The sequence below is a fragment of the Leopardus geoffroyi genome, chromosome C3 (genome assembly GCF_018350155.1).
Source record: "Leopardus geoffroyi isolate Oge1 chromosome C3, O.geoffroyi_Oge1_pat1.0, whole genome shotgun sequence".
Classification (NCBI taxonomy): Eukaryota; Metazoa; Chordata; class Mammalia; order Carnivora; family Felidae; genus Leopardus; species Leopardus geoffroyi.
The window spans coordinates 44965320-44983243 of NC_059338.1; the positions used below are offsets into that span (position 1 = coordinate 44965320).

Sequence of the window (17924 nt, forward strand, 5' to 3'; positions counted from 1 at the left end):
CCAATGTCATGAAGCTTTTCCTCTATGCATTCTAGGAGTTTAGTGGATATCCAGTTTACCCAGAACCATTGTTGAAGAGACTGTCCTTTCCCCATTGTTTGTTCTTGGCACCCTTTTCAAAGATCACTTGACTGTATATGTGTGGGTTTATTTCTGGGCTCTCTGTTAGATTCCATTGGTCTATTATTTGTCTATCGTATACCAGTTCCACACTGTTTTGATTACTATAGCTTATTAATATGTTTTGAAACTGGAAAATGTGACACCTCCAACTTTGTTCTTTGTTTTCAAGATTGCTTTGGCTTTTCAGTGTCCTTTCTGGTTCCATATGAATTTTAGGATTTTTTTTTATTTCTGTAAAAAATGCTATTGCGTTTTTGTTAGGGATTGCATTGAATTTGCAGATTGCTTGGGGTAGTATGGATATTTTAAACAATAATTAAGTTTTCAAATCTATGAACACAAGATGTATTTTCGTTTATTTGTGTCCACAAGTGAATTTTTAGAATAAATGAATTCAATAAGGTTATAGGATGCCAGATCAGTGTATAAAAATCAATTGCATTTCTATATAAGAACAACCAACAGTCCAAAAATGAAATTAAGAAAATAATCCCATTCACAATAGCATCAAAAAGAATAAAAACTTAGGAATAAACTAAGCCAAAGAGATGAAAGACTCATACACTGAAAATTACAGAACATTGCTGATCTCCTTTTAACAAAACTTGACCTGTCCTCTCGGACCCTGCCAGATCATGGGCAAGCTAATCTGGTAAATAAATTCAAACTTAATTATAAATGGCTTACTGGTTTATCCTTCCCACATATTTGCCAGGAGTATTTTAACCCAAAGGTATGTGTAATAAGGTAATACTGTCTGAGCTGCCTACAGGTGAAATATTTTTAAATGAATATTTTAAAAATTGTAAAATGCAACACTTAATGCACTATCTAGTATAACCAGACCTGTGTGTGTGTGTGTGTGTGTGTGTGTGTGTGTGGTTAAGCATTTGAACAACATCACATACATTATCAGATATAAATAAAAACAGTTATTCTTGGAAAACCTCTCTGAAATTATAATGCAATTTAGTAAGAAGACATGATTTCAGGGTTCCCCACACTGCATACATATATAACTTTACAGTGAGTCTGGAAAAAAATACAGTTTGGGAAGAAATGCAATAATAAGGGAATAGAACTTTTTGATTACTTACCATTTGCTAGATACTTTGCATACATATTTCATTTAATCCTTTTTCGAAGTCTGTGAGGAGGTAGATGTTTGTCCCTTTTTACAGATGAGGAAACTAAGGCTCAGGGAGGTAGCGCCCAAGGTCATTCTTTTTCTTTTCCTTTCTTTTCTTTTTGTTTCTTTTCCGAGAGAGCACAAGCAGGGAAGGGGTGGAGAGAGGAAGAGGGAGAATCCCAAGCAGGCTCTGCACTGTCAGTGAGGAGACTTATGCAAGGCTCGAACCCACAAACTGTAAGATCATGACCTGAGCTGAAGTCAAGAGTTGCATGCTTAGCCGACTGAGCCACCCAGGTGCCTCCAACTTCACTCTCAACGTAAGTGTGGATTTGAAGCTGGATCCACTTGCCTTGAAGCCTGTGTTTTCACTCTATACACCAGGTGGCCAGCCAGGGAATTGGTGGAGAAGAGGGTGACAAGATCTGAAACCGGAGTGGAGCATTATGAATTATAAGCTGCCCTGTCTGGGAAGGCTGCACGGGACAGGCAAGGCTGAGAAACTGCTTGATGTCCCTGAAGTGAACATTTTTCAGTAATCTCCAAATTTACAGCCCAAATCAGGTTACAGTAGTGGTGAAATTAACTAATGGCTGGCTTAACTGTCCTCAGGTGCATCTTGAGGTCTTTGAGATCACGGAATAGGTAGGTCCTCTACGGGTGGGCCAGGGGGCCTGAGGATGGCATAAGAAGGAGCGGTAGGTAGGGCGTCCACATGATTTTCCTCTAGACACTGGGGACACTCTATCCTGCTGATCACAAGGAGGATCTGGTCTATGTGCTGTTCCTTTTTTTTTTTTTTTAAATTATAGAAACAATCACTTCAGTTTCATAAAAAGAGCACTCACTGTCTCCACAGTTACTGAGCTGGGTAGGTTCTCGTTGTATAAGAGGAACTTGGCTGAGTGACTTCACGATGTTCTTGAATGTCCCAAATCCTTTTGTTTCTCCTTGATGTGTTTTCACTGTCATTTATTCTGTTCTCCTGGGAACATCGGTACACATGACTCTCTAGCTTTGCAGTTCATGATATATTTATTATGAACCAAATCCTAGCCTTATGCCTTAGCATGGCAATTAGTGAGAGGTCTTTAAAAACAAATTGAAAGGTGATTAAATTCAACTAGTATAAGATGTAAGCTCTGAGGATTTTTTTTTTTTTTGGAATTGGCATGGAATTCTGTCACGTGCCATTCTGATTACATTATCATCTAGTATTATGCTGTTGATTTATTAAAACTGGATCTAAGAGATGTTACAATCTTTTGTCCTGGTAGTAGATCTTTCTGTTATGACAAAACTCCCTCTAACAGTCTCCTCGTGAAGGGCTCTGTCCTTGCTGTTACTATCCCGCTGTGTCCCTACAGTAGGGACAACTCAACTGATGGTTGTCTCACAAAGACTCACAGAACCTCCAGGGCCACTGATGGCCCACTTTCCGCGCTGTCAGCCCCTGCAAAACCCTGTTCTGCTTTGTCCCCTTCCCACCCACGATGGCCACTTACTGTGGATGAGCCTTATCATAATGGGTGGCAGAAAGAAGTCCAGAGCAATTTCCTGTTGGCAGCGTGCTGATGCGCGACCGGGTAGGGCCCCTGGGCATGGGTTTTGGAATATCCTCTGACCGTTTCTTTTTTGCCCTAATGAAAAACTTCCTGGCTTCTAGTACTGCCCCTCTCTTTGGGGGCAGCTCTGATTTAACCTAAATTCAGTAGGTAACAAAAGTTTTCCCGACCCTCTCCTCCCATCCTTTTGGCTCTGCCCGCTCCCCCTTTATCTCTTAGCAAAGGAAGAGGACACACACTCGGACCCCCCCCCCCCCCCCCCACACACACACACACACCGCGCACGGTGCTTTCTTGGCACCTGGTGACCGTCCAGGAAACCTGAGCACCTTGAAAGGCTTGTGTCCCGATCGCCTTCGGGGCCGGAGAAACTACTGCATGCTAACTTTATGCATGGGATTTGAGAAAGGGAGAGTGTGCTCGGAGCACAAACAGGAAAGCCTGACATCACGGAGCGGCGGAGCGGCGCGGGGAGGAGTCTGCGGCGCCCTCGCTCGCCGCGCTCCCTTTGTGGCCCGAGTCGCGCGCACCGGCGGCGGCGGCGGGGGCAGCGCGCGGGTCTGTGCTCGCTCGGGGCGCGGCGGGCGCGCGGGCGGTGGGGCTGGGGGCGCGGCGGGCGCGCCGGCCGAGACCGCGTTGGGCCCGGAGCGGGGCGCAGGATGCCGCGGCCGCGGACCGAAGAGAAAACTGAGAATGAAATTGCTTTGGCAAGCTAAAATGGTAAAGAGAGCTCTGCCTTCTCCCGAGGCTTCTCTGGTGGGGAATCTTCTGCCGCTTTCTCCGGGTGTGTTTTGGACTCTCTCGGAGCGGACGGGGCCATCCGATCCCCTTCTTGGGAGCTGAGGCTGCCTCGCTCCGCTTTGTACGCTTTCCTCTCGGCGTGTCTTCTTTTCAACGACACCTACTTTGTCGGCAGTTGCCTCTGGTGTGTGTGGGGCAGATGTTTGTCGGGAAAGGGAAACTTTTAAGGACAGAGGACTGTTAGTCGGGGTGAACCCGGGAGCGCTCCCGCGCCCCGGCGGCTCTTTAACACCACTCGGGCTGTAGCTGGGGGACGTGGAAGTCCAGGGGGTCGCGCACGCCTTTTACTTGCGGCTGCATGATGATGTGTTGCTTTTTCTGCACTTGCCAGATTCTTTTCCGGAAATAAACACTTTTTACCTCCAACCCCGCTAACTTTTTGGGTCCCAGCACAGCAAGAGGAGAAAAAGACACGGGGAGCGTTTCACTTCCAAGGGAGTCAGGGCTCCTGGCGTTTTAGACACTTGTTTGTGCCTGAGCTTAAAATGTAGTATGCTCAAGTAACTGAGCCACTTATAAAAGTAGTACAGACTTTGTACCAACGAATTATTTTTCTTTTCACTTAAGTGGGGGGAGGTGTTAATCAGGATTAAATCATAGTGTCTTAAAGAAGGAGGGGGAAAAAAAAGACTTAAGAAAACCCCCTAAGTTGTGTGAGTGAGTGTAGGAAAAATAACTACATGGAAAAGTCCAGGGATCTTGATACCACAGGAAAGGGCTGGGGTCCAAGAAAATTTCAGCATTCCTTCTATCGCAATGTGTCTTGTATTGCTCTGATTGTAATATTTATTTTGAACAGCCCATCTTGTGCCCTGAGTGCTGGTGTAAGCAGTAAAGCAGCTGGGATAGATTGTGGTTAGCAGAGAGGAAAAAAAAAATACTCTTTTTCTTTCTCTTTATCCCGTCCCCTGGCAGAGCTCGATTCAGGACTGGGGTGAAGAGGTAGAGGAAGGAGCTGTTTACCATGTCACCCTCAAAAGAGTCCAGATTCAACAGGCTGCCAATAAAGGAGCAAGATGGCTAGGGGTGAGTAAAGCTGGAGACGCTGTGAACTTTGGAGCTGCAAAGTCTCTTGTTCTGTGAATATCATTATTATTTAGCAGAGGCAGGCTTTTTTTTTTTTTTTTTTTTTTTTTTTTTTCTTTTTTCTTTCCTTCGTCGTCTTCTTCTCTTTTGGCCTTCAAAAGGAAACCGCCAATGACCGAGTGTTTGCACTAGCTGTTCAGGTCTGTTTTTGTACTTAATGTTTTCCAAAGCATCTTCCCTAGGTTTGTCAATAATTCAGAACCTCTTAGAAATGTTGAGGCTTTTGGCAAAGAGAGTGGGGGTGGAGTGGCAGAAAGTGACACGCAGTAACAAGGACCAGAAAGCAGCACTCTGTGCAGACAGCCATAAGCAGTTTTGCCCATATGGCACCTTTTTCTCTCCCTGTCCTCTCCCTATTGATGCTGAGAGCCCTCTCCTCCTGTACCTCTACCACGTATCCAGGATGCTCAGGGCACAGACCATTCCCGACCTGCTGCCTACTGGGGGGAGGTGGTGGCAGATTTCCCACTGTTACCTCCTTTCTGCAGCCCTCGAGGAGACAAATGCACACTTCGTGTCCACGACTTCATATGTAGCGTACACAGAGTGCTGGCTCTTTGGAGAGTCACTGCTTCCATAAACAAGACTTTTTTCCACCAAGGTTCTAAAATCTTGGTTGAGATCATGTGAGTTATCTATTGTCACCTAATGGCTCCTTCAGCACATCCCCGTGAGAAATGGAAAGCTTGGCGACAAGGATCGCTACTCCAGCAGATACCAACATGTGGAAGAACGAAGGAATTCTTGATCTGGAGATAGAAGTAATCCTCAAGAGACAGCAGTGAGAGGTGATACAAAAAGCCTTGAGAAAGAAGATCACGGTAGGCTGGATAGAGGGGATGAAGTGTGGTCTCACCTGGCCTCAGGCCAGCTGCACTCAGCCTTCATAGGGGATGGACTTGAGAGCAATGAAGATTGGGCACTTGTATCCAATCTCTACTGGCTTTGGGTTTCACAGAATTCAGTGTTTGAGCAGCAAAGGCGGGATGTGAAGGAGGACAGGAAACCAAAATGCCCAGAGCCTCACGTCGAGACCAGAGGCAAGACGTTAACTTAAAACTCCCTGAGTTTAAGGCAGAATGGCCAGCGGCCATGATTTCCTCTGCTCCGGTCCGCTAGTCTGCTGACACGGGCGTTCATTGCTTCGGGCGTCCCCAGCTACCTCAACTCGGGTCTTTCCTGCTCTGTACTTGGGACCGAGGTACCTCCCAGTAGGGCAGTGAACTGTTAGTCACATCTGCGGGTGTGGCCTGGAAAGGTAGGAGTCTTCCGTTTGAAGACCAGAGGTCTTCACTTGTCTAACAGGCACCTTACTCGGAATATGATTTTCAAAAGCACTCGGTGCCTCCCCAGCAGACCTGATAGGGAAAGCAGAACCAGAGTTCTGGCAAGTCTTCACTTTGTTTTGGGGGGTTGTGTGCATCTTATTTACATGTGGTATTGATGTGGTGTGGCTTGTCTGGGTATTTCAAAATGATTCACAAGTCCTAAACCAGCTGCCTTTCACAGGGTCATTATGTTTCCTGATGCTGTGTTGTTCCTGTCTTTCTAAGGAGACCAATGTTACTTGGGTGACAGTTTTAGTTTTCAGCCAAACACAACAGCAACGAATGAATAAGTCAGGGGAAAATGGAGGGGTTAACTCTATAGGCCCCAGACACACAAGGTATGGTTCGCTGAGATGTTCATAGTTATGTCGTGATTCTCACTCACTTTCTGTTGCTGGACTCTGCCTCTCTTCTCTCCTCGCTCTCAGTGTGCTCAAATGTATACAGAGTTCAGAGTTGGTTCACCATGGATTTAGCAGTAGAGCTGAAATATCGAGAGGGAGACAATGTGAAAAGATTTCTTAGAGTGGATAGAAGAATCTGTCCCTTCTCCTCCATTGCAACAAAGTGTGATTTGTGGCTACCCTCCCAGACCTCAAGAGCATGTTCTTAGGAACTTTCCAACTCTGATCCCACGTGTTTCCTTGTCTTTGGTGTCCTGTTGGGAAGCTCTGTTTTTGTCCTTGGAATTCCAGACTTAATTAAATGCGACTCAACCAATTGAGCCATGGTAATTGCAAACCCTTCTTTTGAGGACTGAGTGGCTTCTCCACATTTGTTTTCCTACATTCCAGTAGCCCTTCCAAAATTCTCCAAAGCAACCAGTGTTAGGGTGAACTAGAGATGGAGGTGAGGGTATTACTGAAGTATGTCAATAATCTTATGAGGAAGGTGGTGTTGTGATATCTTCCCCCACTCCCCCCCATAAGGAAACTAATGTCTAGAGAAGTTAAATTGATTTTTGGGTCACATAGCTAGGAAGTGGTAGAGGTTGGATTCGAACCCAGTTGGTTAATAATCCCTTGCTGTCAGGAGCTGCCTGGAACTTTCAGGCCATTTCCATAATAGTGGAAGAGAACATCAGCTCAGAAGACCAAAGATGCTTATGGTGTACTTATGCTTATGGTGTGCTTTTTGCTTAGATACTACCTGTGGTGCAGGACTTGAGTGATGGGACTTTCTCTTCTTTACATCCTGAATGATAATTTGAACCACAAATTGACATACTTGTTGGGAAGATATGTATCTGATTGATAAATTCTCCATTTTGGATGTATGAAGTATGGTGCACCAAAGATACGTATGAGATTATGTAGCACACGAGGGTGGGCGTAGCTCTCATTATATGTCTAAAAAGATTATTCAAAAAGCCTAAAAGACTGAGCACAATGTTTGTATTTTCTAGTACTCAGATCGCAAAACACAATTAAGATTCAATTTGGAAAGGATAGCAAAAATAATTCCGCACCCTCAGATGGGAAGTATCATACAATCCAAAACATTCAGAACATTCTTTTTTGGTTTGTGTGTTAAATTTTATGTTTCGTTGATCTTTTGAAGTAAAACCCTCTGCCTTTGGTTGTAAAATATACAACAGAATATGGCCCGGGCCGGGTTTACTTCTACATGTGGCTGCAGCTTTGCCTGTTGACAGTGAAGTTATGTTGGAAAACTTTGAAAAACCAAATATTATTGAAATACTGACCCCATTTTCCCTTTACAATAACTTCTTAGCCGAGGATAACTTTTCTTAGCTAGAGCCCTCAAGGAGAAGTGGCTCCAATTATGTCATAGAATCATAAAACCTCAGGATTGGAAGGGACATTAAAAAGTCATTTCATCCAACCATTCAGTTAGCTTGTAGAATGTTCAGTGATTTTTGGAAGAGCAAATGGTCAAAACTGGTTATTTTTCTTTGGTCTCAGTATTGCGGTTTTATATGGACAGTGATATGTAGAAATGATTGGAGAGAACATCAGTATTCTCTGGAAGCAGGAAATGTACCATTTTAGGACGAGTACTCAAATGGACAGAGGATAAGGATCCAACTGTCAGGGAAGGGGCTTTGGCGTCAGGAGTGCAGTCTGCTGTCTTTGCAATATGACAGATGGAGGGCACAGAAAATGCATCAAACCTAAGATAAATTCAAAGTGGGGATATTTGTTTCATAAACAGGATTGGTAGTGGTAGGTCACCTCAGCAAGGTTTGTGGGGTGTGGAATGGTCAGTGGGTGGTCACATGACTTTTCTCAGTTTTATGCGTCTGTGGTTATGTGGTCCTTGTGGTGGGGCCCCAGTTCCTCCCTTCCTTATGTCCTGTATTTATCACCGTGCCTCCCACATAGGCCCTTGTTGGGTTGAGTTGAAATGCTTGGTATCTGGGAGGCTGGTTAAGATAACAAATTAAGACAGGAGAAAGCAGAATATATTTAGAAAAAAAGGGAACCGGAAATCTGTTATAGAACCTAGTGTTTAGGATGAATTGTGGCCAGTCTGTGGGCCAATATGGGCACAGTGGCAAGATAAGCACTTGTCACATCTGAATCGAGAAGTCATCTCTCACTTGGATCCACTGTTTGGCTTGACTCTACCTGGTGGTTTGGTGGTATTGCTATCCATGTTGCCTTCAATTAGTTCCTCAAGTTTTCAGCTAACTTCACTTATGGGCAGCTTCTCTGATCTCCCACGTCTGGAGGAGATACTCCCTCTGTATGTTCCAGAGCATCCTCTAATTCTCTGTCATGCATTCACCTCACTCTGTTGTAATGGTCCGTTTACTTGTTTGTATCTCCCACTGGACAAAAAGGTTGGCCAAGTGTGAACCGTGGCCATCTAGTTGGCAGAAACTCAACAAATGTTTGTTGAATGAATGGATCAAGCTTCATCCCTTTTTGGGAGACTAATTTTGTCCTGACAAATATGAATGTATGGGTTGCTCCTTATTTAAAATGCAATAAGCACGAAGATGTTAGCTTATAAAGAAGAGGAGGGGCGTGTGGGAGCGAGAAAAATCAATTAGGTAATGATTACAGCTCTCTTAACATTCTTTCTGGAACAAAGCAGGGCACAAACAAAGGTAGTGATTATTCATTTTAAGAAAAAAACTCACAGTAGTGAATTAACTAGACCATTCCCCAGTGCCTTTTAAAAGGAGTAGACCCCATTGTACTTGTCTCATTGCTGAATGGTGAAGAAAGAAAGGCAAGGCACAAGTTAAAAAGCATTGGCAAACGTTACAACTGTGTGTGGTTGGGAAGCTCAGGGGCAGGACTTTAGAATTTTAAGGAGATAAGCCGTAGAGGAGCCCTTGGTTTACAGTTGGTCATCCATGTTTCCATCTAGGAAAACAGGCCCGTGGGTTGCATTATTTTTGTCTAGCAGAATGTTGAATTTAGGCTTTAGAAAGTAAATTTCAAAATTTAGCAGCCATCTGTAAGTGAATCAACTCTCTTTTTCATTTTGACCCTGGGAACATGTTTCTAAAACAATCCACTAATATGGCAGCCTACCCCAACCAAGAAAATACAGTCCATTTCAGTTGCCTGAGATAGCGCTGTAACGCTGGATCCTTTCACTGCTTTGCAAATCTCTTGGGATCTGCGTCAGAGATATTTAGCATGTAATTAAAATATCCAGTTCAGTTCACCAATTCAGGGGACACTCAGCTGGTTCCAAATAATGTGTCTACCTGCGGCAAATACATAACAGCATAAATATAAGAGGGACATTGACTCCTTATACTTAAAGTATACATTCTGTTAAGTCAATATTGTAAATGTATTTTATTATTTATGTGAAATTATAAAGAGAAAGTTTCTTGAAGTTTTAAATTTAGAAAGAAATGGAGAGCAATATGGCAAATACTGTGCTTTTCTCCTTCCGTGCTTCGCTGAAATTTGTCACTGCCCTGTCTTACTTTAGTTTCCTTTGTCCATGGCATCTGTTGGTTTTACACCTCCCCCTTCTAAATAGTTAGAATCTCATAGTGACTGTCTTACACATTTTATGTTAAAATATGCCATAGCAAGACATTAACCTTTCTACCATGTTACACTATGGGATACCATGATATCCTATCTCATGATGTGGAAAAAAAATTTTCTGTAAACAGAGCAAGGAAAGTATTGGTTAAATGGAGGGAAGATACCAAATGTTGCCTCATTCCATTGGAAAAGCTCGGCTAGCTCAAGTTTGGGTTGCTGATGGGTGTGGCTATCTCCAGAGTTGATTTGGAGTCTGGAGTTTTTGGCAGTTTCTGGGTCCTCTGCTAGTAAACACATTCAGTATGAACTTCCTTGCTGCTATTGTTGTATGCTTGTTTGTATGATTCTGTCATCTGTGTTTGAGTCAGCTAAACTAGCCTTCAGTAGTATTCATTTTTTCATCAAAGACCTATGTTATGTCAAACACCATGTTAAGTCTTGGGAATCCAGCCTTGTTCTAAAAGAACTTAGAGGTAGTAGGGAAGACAGAAACTTAAACTGATTACAATAGATTGAGGTAAGTATGATCAGTGCCATGCAAAAGATCTGTGTGTTAGGGGAACCCCAGAGGGGATCATGTAAATCAAGTGGAAGGTCGGGCGCGGGCACTCCAGGAGGGCTGCATTGAAGAGAGGACTCTTTAGTGGAGAGTTAACAACTGAGTAGGTGCTGGAGACAGGTAGCACAGGGTGGAGGAAAGCACAGAGGCCGGAGGGGAGACCACTGTGTGAGGCTCAGCATGGGGAAGAGGGAAGGACGGACGCCTGGTTCTGGGAAGGTGACAGGAAAGGAGGCCAGAGAGAAAGGCTCAGCCACGTCACTGAGAGACTGGAATGCTACGTTGTGGAGTTTCCTCAGCCCTGAATGCCGGATAGTCGTTGAAGGGCCTTAAGCAGAGTGGCAGGGCCGGATCTATATTTTAGCAAGATGACGGACAGCTGAGGGGTGAATGCTCTGGAAAGGAGCAGACTGGGGTGTGGGAGAGGGAAGAGGCTAAACTGGAGGTGAAGTGAGGAAAGGGACGAGGACCTGAATGGAAAGGTGGCAGCAGGACACAGAGTGGGGTGAGGGGAGGACAGTCTAGGAAGGAGGAGGGCGGGAGTGGGGGATGGGAGGCCTGGCAGGCATGGCTCTTAGGCACCCTGGCTTCAGAGAGATTGTCAAAAACTGGGCTTTCTGGGGTCTGCATCATCCTCTGCTCATTGGGTGAAATGTCCTGCAGACTTCAAGTCGGGCTTCCTCTGTGTATGTGCTAGCAGATGCCTTCTTTCCTGTCAGAAAGGCCCTGCAGCCTAACTAGCCCCAGGTGTGCCTGCCATGTCCTGTCCAGAGACGAAATCTCAGTTAGGCTCACTGTGGACAAGGCAGCAAGCCGAGCTTGGTTCTCAGGTTCCAGAGAACTTTGAAGAGCGGGTGGTTTCTCTCTTCTCTCTCTCTCTCTCTCTCTCTCTCTCTCTGTAAGTCTTCTGTTTCCCTACAAACTAAACAAATTAAATCTGTAGGCCACAGAGAGAGAGAATAAACATGGAACCCACAGGCCTGTGATTATAGAGCTATATTTTAGACAACAGCAGTTAAAACTTATAATTGTCATGTTAGAGACACAAGAAATTTTATGGTTGGATGTCTTGGCCTTTTCCCTGTCCCTGTTCACTGCCTTTAACCCCTCTTTGACACGGTTTGTCCCAGTTGCTGGCATCACTGCTCTCGGAGGCTCAGTCTGGTTGCTAGTTCCACTCATGTAAAAGAAAACAATTGGTTAAGATCTAATGTTTTCCTAGTTTACCACTACCACAATTTTAACCTCTCTCTCTCCCCCTCTCTCTCTCTCTCTCACACACACACACACACACACACACACACACACACACGGCCTAAATTAAAATGTCTTTTCACATTTTATTTTTTAGGATCTCCTGCATCTTCGGAAGGCCTCTTTTTATATAATTATTCAAAGCCTGACTTTGTCATGTCTTTGCTTGTTTTTCCCTCAATTGTGTCATTTTTGTGATTAACTTGCACCATTTAGGAACCGTCTTTGGTTTAAAAAAGAGTAAAAACGGAGGAAGGAGGGAATAAAAGGTAGGGCGAGCTTACAGCATGAGATAAAAGACGCCACCTGGGAGGAGGCTCAGTGAGTCCTGTGAAGAGAGAATCACGTCATTCACCACTGGTCCTTTTGGCTTAACATTGTAGAAATACCTGGGCCTTGCCACCGATGTGGCTGCGGCTTGTGTCCCTGTGGTTGGGGTTCCTCAAAGCCATCTTCTCCCTTCCGCCCTGCAGGGCGTGACTTCTAAGGGACTAGGATGCTGTGTTGTCGGTGGTTCTCAATGTATTTTCATCCTCATGGACTCCTTACCCTATGCTTTCTAGCATTTCATTGCTTGTGCCCACGTGTGGTCCGTTCATCGGAATTCGTTTCCACACGGTTAATCTTATCCCACGTAACCTTCCCAGACGTTTTCTGTCTGTTTGATCCTTTTGCCACAGAATTGAGCAATTCAGCTTTTTCCTTGATTCTGTTTCCTGCTGATTTCAATATCCATTCTCCTCTTTTATAAAAGTGAAGCTAAGGCCGAGTCTTTCCAGTTTCATAATTCTAAAGAAAACTGGAAAACCCAAAACCAGACTTTCCTGCTAGAAGTAGGATGTCTTTGCTCAGTAATATCAGCGGAGGCTCTCTAGAACCTTCCTGTTCACACTCTTCCCTAGTTATGTACCCTTGTCATGCCAGTAACTTCTGTCGCTGCTGGTGATGAAGCTAGAATATGTGGGCAATTTTTATCTAACAAAAGACCATTTAATGGGTTTAAGTAAAAATAATCGAAACTGGATTAGATATTGGCTTAAAATAAAATGCTTTTGTACTCGTGACATTTCCAGTTAAGACTGCAGCACTTGAAATTGTTTGTTGAGCTGAGACTCCTAAATAGAAAATTCAGGAAACCGGAAGCATTTGGTTAGTTTGTGAAGCACACGGAAGACATTTGCTGTTTTGTATCCACACGTTGACCCCCCCTAATGACACAACACAATGAGCATATCTATTTTAAAAACGACTTAGCCAAGTTTGTTTTGTTTTGTTTTGTTTTGTTTTGACAGAGTGAGAGGGCGCAAGTGAGCGAGGGGCAGAAACAGAGAGAGAGAATCCCATGAAGGGGAGGGGGTGGGGAGAGAGAAAGAAGCAGGGCTCAACCAAAGTGGGGCTCATGTTTTTTACCCGAAGCAGCGCTCGAGCTCACCTGGTGTGGGACTCATCTCACGAACCATGAAATCATGACCTGAACTGAAGTCAGATGCTTAACCGACTGAGTCCCCCAGGCGCCCGTGACATAACCAGGTTTTAATAAGGCCCAGAGCCATCAAGGCCCGGATGGGGAATTCGCCCATGGTTCTTTCTTCTCAGTTGGAGCCTTGGCAGGAGCTGGCACCTCCTGGTTGCTCTTCCTTTCTGCAGATATTTTCAGCAGGAGCTCTGGTTGAGGGAGGTCCCAGAGCACTGGTGAAGGGCCCCTAGTCGATAATGTAAAAACTTTGTATGGTGACAGATGGTAACTACGCTTATTATGGTATTTCATAGTGTATATAATTGTCAAATCACTGCTGTACATCTGAAACTAACATAATATTGTATGTCAACTATACTTCAACTACGAGAGAGAGCACGCAGCTGTGCTCTGGAACCAGGCAGACCTGAATTCAGAACTTATACCTGCCACATGTGAGCTGTGTGGGCCTGAGCCATGAAGTCACCAACCCTCTTTAAGTCTGACTTGCTTACCTGTTGGAAGGACACCAGTACTACCTTCCTTCCTGATGGGGTTACTGTGATTAGTGAAGGAGTTTTGTATGTAAGGTGCTTGGCGTGGCGCCTAGGATACAACACGCACTCATTCACTGAGTGTGGGGCTCTCTTCAGGACCCCACCGTCAGAGCCGTCTTTAGAACCCCGCCATGAAAACTTGTAGAAGCCCGGGAGTCTTTCTTCTCTGTGTCCCCTGAAGCTTAGGGTTGTATATAAACCAGATTGCTTAAGAAGTAGTATTAGCAAGGCTTCAAGGCATGTTCCTGACATCACTCTCTCATTTTGCACATCTGAGAGGAATGGCCATGGCAGTATTTAGTGATCCTTGCTTATTAAAAGTAATACCTATTGTGTTTTCTCTGTCTGGCTGCTTGTACCATGAGGGACGATTATTGTTTAGGCTCCAATATTTCACATTTAAAATTCCTTCAGTTTTCCTATATAGTTAATTGATTGGTGTGCTTCTTTTAATGCTTTAAAAATATTTTAGTACTTAACAATTATATTTGATATTTCTGACCAAAAAATAGGAGGGTAGGAAACCACTTTTCTGCATTGGTCAGCATTATGCTAATCGTTTCTTGTTGGGCATAATTTTAGGATGTTAGCAAACTGTGCTCGCACCGTTTGGACTAAGCTCGGTAAGTGCAAATAAGTCAATGCCACACATTGATTAGCTGATGTGGTCACTTGACCCCCAAACTAGGAATGAGCCAGATTGCTCCCAAGGTGGTCACGTGTCTTTTTTAAATCTTCAGTTTCCTCATCTGTGAAGTGGGGAAGATGCTTTCCCTTCTGCCTATGGATATTGTGAGGATCATATGAGTTAATGTATATAAAAGTGCTTTTTAAAAAATATTAAAAAAATAAGTGTTGTTTAATGTTTACTCATTTTTTTGAGAGTGAAAGAGCAGGGGAGGGGCAGGGAGAGAGGGGGACAGAAGATCTGAAGTGGGCTCTGTGCTGACAGCAGACAGCCCGATGTAGGGCTTGAACTCATGAACCCTGAGATCATGACCTGAGCCAAAGTCAGACACTTGACAGACTGAGCCACCCAGGCGCCCCTATAAAAGTACTTTTTAATATGTAAATTACTATGCTAATATAAGGATGGTCTTATTGTCGTCATTTAACTTAAAGTCATTTCTTTTTTTCTCTTTCCTCACCGCCGAAGTGTTTGATGGACGTATGGTCTGTTCCTTAGTCTTCCCTTTCTACTCATCCCAGAGAGAATCTTCTCCATATTTTTTTCTTTCCAGTTGCTGTTACTTTGATGATATCTTCGTGTTCGGCAAGGAGTAGCATTTCCTCTGCCACTACCATTGTTACTACTAGTATATTCTACGTGCGTTGAAAATGCAGACAAGGCTTCTCTCTATAGATTGGATGTGGGAAAAAAAAATACCCGTATTCACAGGAGTCTAAGATAAATGCAGTGAATATTTTACATATGAAAACTTTCTTCTTTCTCATTCTTATTCTCTCCAAGATGATTAATTTTTTTATTTTTTTAGATAATGGCTCCTGGTTTTGATTCTCCCTTTCTTTCTGGTACTTTTAATTTGGTGCAGCAAAGGGTGGTAAAGTTAATGCACCAAGGAATGGAAAATGCTTCCAGCCCTCCAGAGCTGCTGGAAAATCAAAGCTTGATTTGAGGCCAAATACTGATGTGGGACTTGAACTCATGACCTAATGCCAGAGGCAAGAATGTTACCAACCGACCCACTCTGACCCTCATAAGATGGAGGCATTTAAAATCCTTTCTTTGAGTAGTCCTATTGTTGCTTTCTGTGTTTTCTCTTCTCTTTCAGCCTTTTCCTATAGTGTTCCTGGCTTCCCTGTTAGGAATACAATTTTAGTTTTAAGATATTTTTTTCTCACTGCCTTTCCATTTGCTTATTACAGTTGCTTCCTTCTTGCTTTCCATTTCTCCTGTGTGAGTTCCTTTTTTGTTGTTGTTCCTGCCCTTCCTGTCCTTCTTCTGGATTAAAAATAGCCTACAGGGTCTCTGGCTGCTTGCCCATGAACCTGACCTTCCTTCTATTCATATAGGGACCCCCCTGAGCATCTGAAGATCCTTTCCTCCTCTCTCAGGATACTTGAACCCCAGCATCCATTCCCTGTTGTTGGCACATATTCCCAGATGACTTACGGGCTAACTGACCCTTGTACTCAGAGCTGTAAATGAAAGTTAAATCTCTTACACAAAGATGCTGAACAAGTAACTTGTTCATGTTAAGCATTACCGATAAACACTGAATCCTCTCTGCATCTGCTGACTCTGTTGTCCTGCTAAAGGAGATGGGACTCTTGTGCCCTAACTCAAGGTACATGTTTAACATTCCTCTATGTGCAAAGCGGTGACTTTGTGATCAGCTGAGCCCCAGGAACCAGCTTTCATCCAACTTGCTGCTGTGGCCATCCTAGAGGGACCTGTTGCCATTTTGCTCCTTAAGAAACAGAAATATTTCTTAAGGAGCTAAAGTTGATTAAAATGTTTCTTCATGAACATTCTTTGATTAGTGTTAGAGGATTGTGATATTCTTTACAAAAATGATTTTCTATCCAATGTTGACAGTCCACAAATGAGTGTCTGCCTGAGGGACAAAGGCTTGTGCAACTTCAGGTGGCTGGACCAAAACGTGCTGACGGGTAGCAGCTCTGATTTCAGCCCCAAACCTTAACCCGAACTCCTTGTTTTGCTGAGAGTTACAGCAACAGGGTTGAGGAAGGTTTAAAAGGTTTCCTTCCATCTGTCCCTCTAGCTCCCTATGTGGCTATGTCTCAAGAAAAGAACTAGCTGCCTTCTGACTTGAGAATCCAAAGTTACAGATTTCATTATCAATAGTGACGGCCACGTTTACGTGCAGCTCTGACTTCCTGCTGTCATTGCTTATGCCACCATCAGCCTGAAGTGCTTTTCTGTTCCCTGATTGACTGATGAACTCCCGCTTACCTTTCAAGTCCCAGCTCAAATATCGTCTTTACTCTTCCAGCCTTCCTGATCCCTTTTCTGGAATAATTACCCTTTCTTTCATCTGGGTCTCCTTAGTGCTTTACCAAAAGCTCTATTACAGCACTTAACACAACGTATCCTTTTATTTATATATTTTTTTCTCTTTGCCCTGTTCATTTGTGCGCTTCAGGGGTGGGGACCGTATTTAACCAGTCTTTGTATTCTCATCACCTGGGACCATATCTGAGCCACATTTGGTACCCAGTACGCATCTCATAAATTGTTTGACCTTATCTCTATTATAAAACGTGTATCTTTATGACTTTTTTTTTTTTTTTTTGGCCATTTGGGAATGTTGTAAATCCCATTTCTGAAACAAAAAGGAAAGTATTGAATAAGCTAGATTCAATTTCTGTTTTAAACTTCAACTAATGACACCATGAAAAAGGAAAGTGCTGCTTTTGCCTCATTTTTATTATCATCTTTTTAAGTTTATTTATTTTGAGAGACAGAGAGACAGCAAGCAGGGAAGGGGCAGAGAGAGAGAGGGAGGGGAAGAGAGACAGAAAGAGACAGAGAACAAGCTCCGAGTGGGGGAGGGGCAGACAGAGAGAAGGAAAGAGAAAATCCCAAGCAGGCTCCACGCTGTTAGCACAGAGCCAGATGTGGGGCTCAATCTCATGAACCGTGAGATCATGACCTGAGCTAAAATCAAGAGTCAGATGCTTAACCGACTGAGCCACTCTGGCGCCCCTTGTTATCATTTCTTGACTACACATTTCGTGATCTTATGAAACTTGACTTAACTGTGATGGTGACCTCTACAGATGGAGGTATTTAGAGTTTGGTATACCAAACTCTGGTATACCAGATGACGTGGTATTTAGGGTTTTAATCCATAAGTTTTGTGGTGACATATAGGTTTGAGTCATGGGTTGAAGATAGACTTTTGGGAACCCAATTCTGCTTTGAATTCCAAAGTTAGTTGACTTAGGGTTTTCACATGTCTTGTGTCTTAATCTGTTGGTTCCAATTTGTTTCAAGCTTGCATTGACCCAGTGTCAAGCCAATTTGGCTGTTCTCTGTGCAACACACTTTTGTAAAAGGATCTGACACCCTCCATGCACATAAGCACTAAGGTTATG

At 43.7% G+C, this 17924-nt stretch overlaps 1 protein-coding gene across 4 annotated transcripts in view; it reads left to right on the plus strand.

Annotated features, from left to right (window-relative positions):
• RGL1 (ral guanine nucleotide dissociation stimulator like 1) overlaps positions 1-17924 on the plus strand; it is a 266263-nt gene that overhangs the window by 136135 nt on the left and 112204 nt on the right. The window contains exons 1-2 of one of the 4 annotated variants that reach the window (XM_045452656.1): positions 3353-3537; positions 4534-4644. The exons of 1 other annotated variant lie outside the window; for it this stretch is intronic. In XM_045452656.1, the coding sequence (XP_045308612.1) occupies positions 3511-3537; positions 4534-4644 (138 nt within the window). In that variant the 5' untranslated portion in view covers positions 3353-3510. Of the gene's footprint in view, positions 1-3352; positions 3538-4533; positions 4645-17924 lie in introns of those variants that run through there. 2 more of the 4 variants (XM_045452654.1, XM_045452657.1) reach the window with 2 other exon arrangements.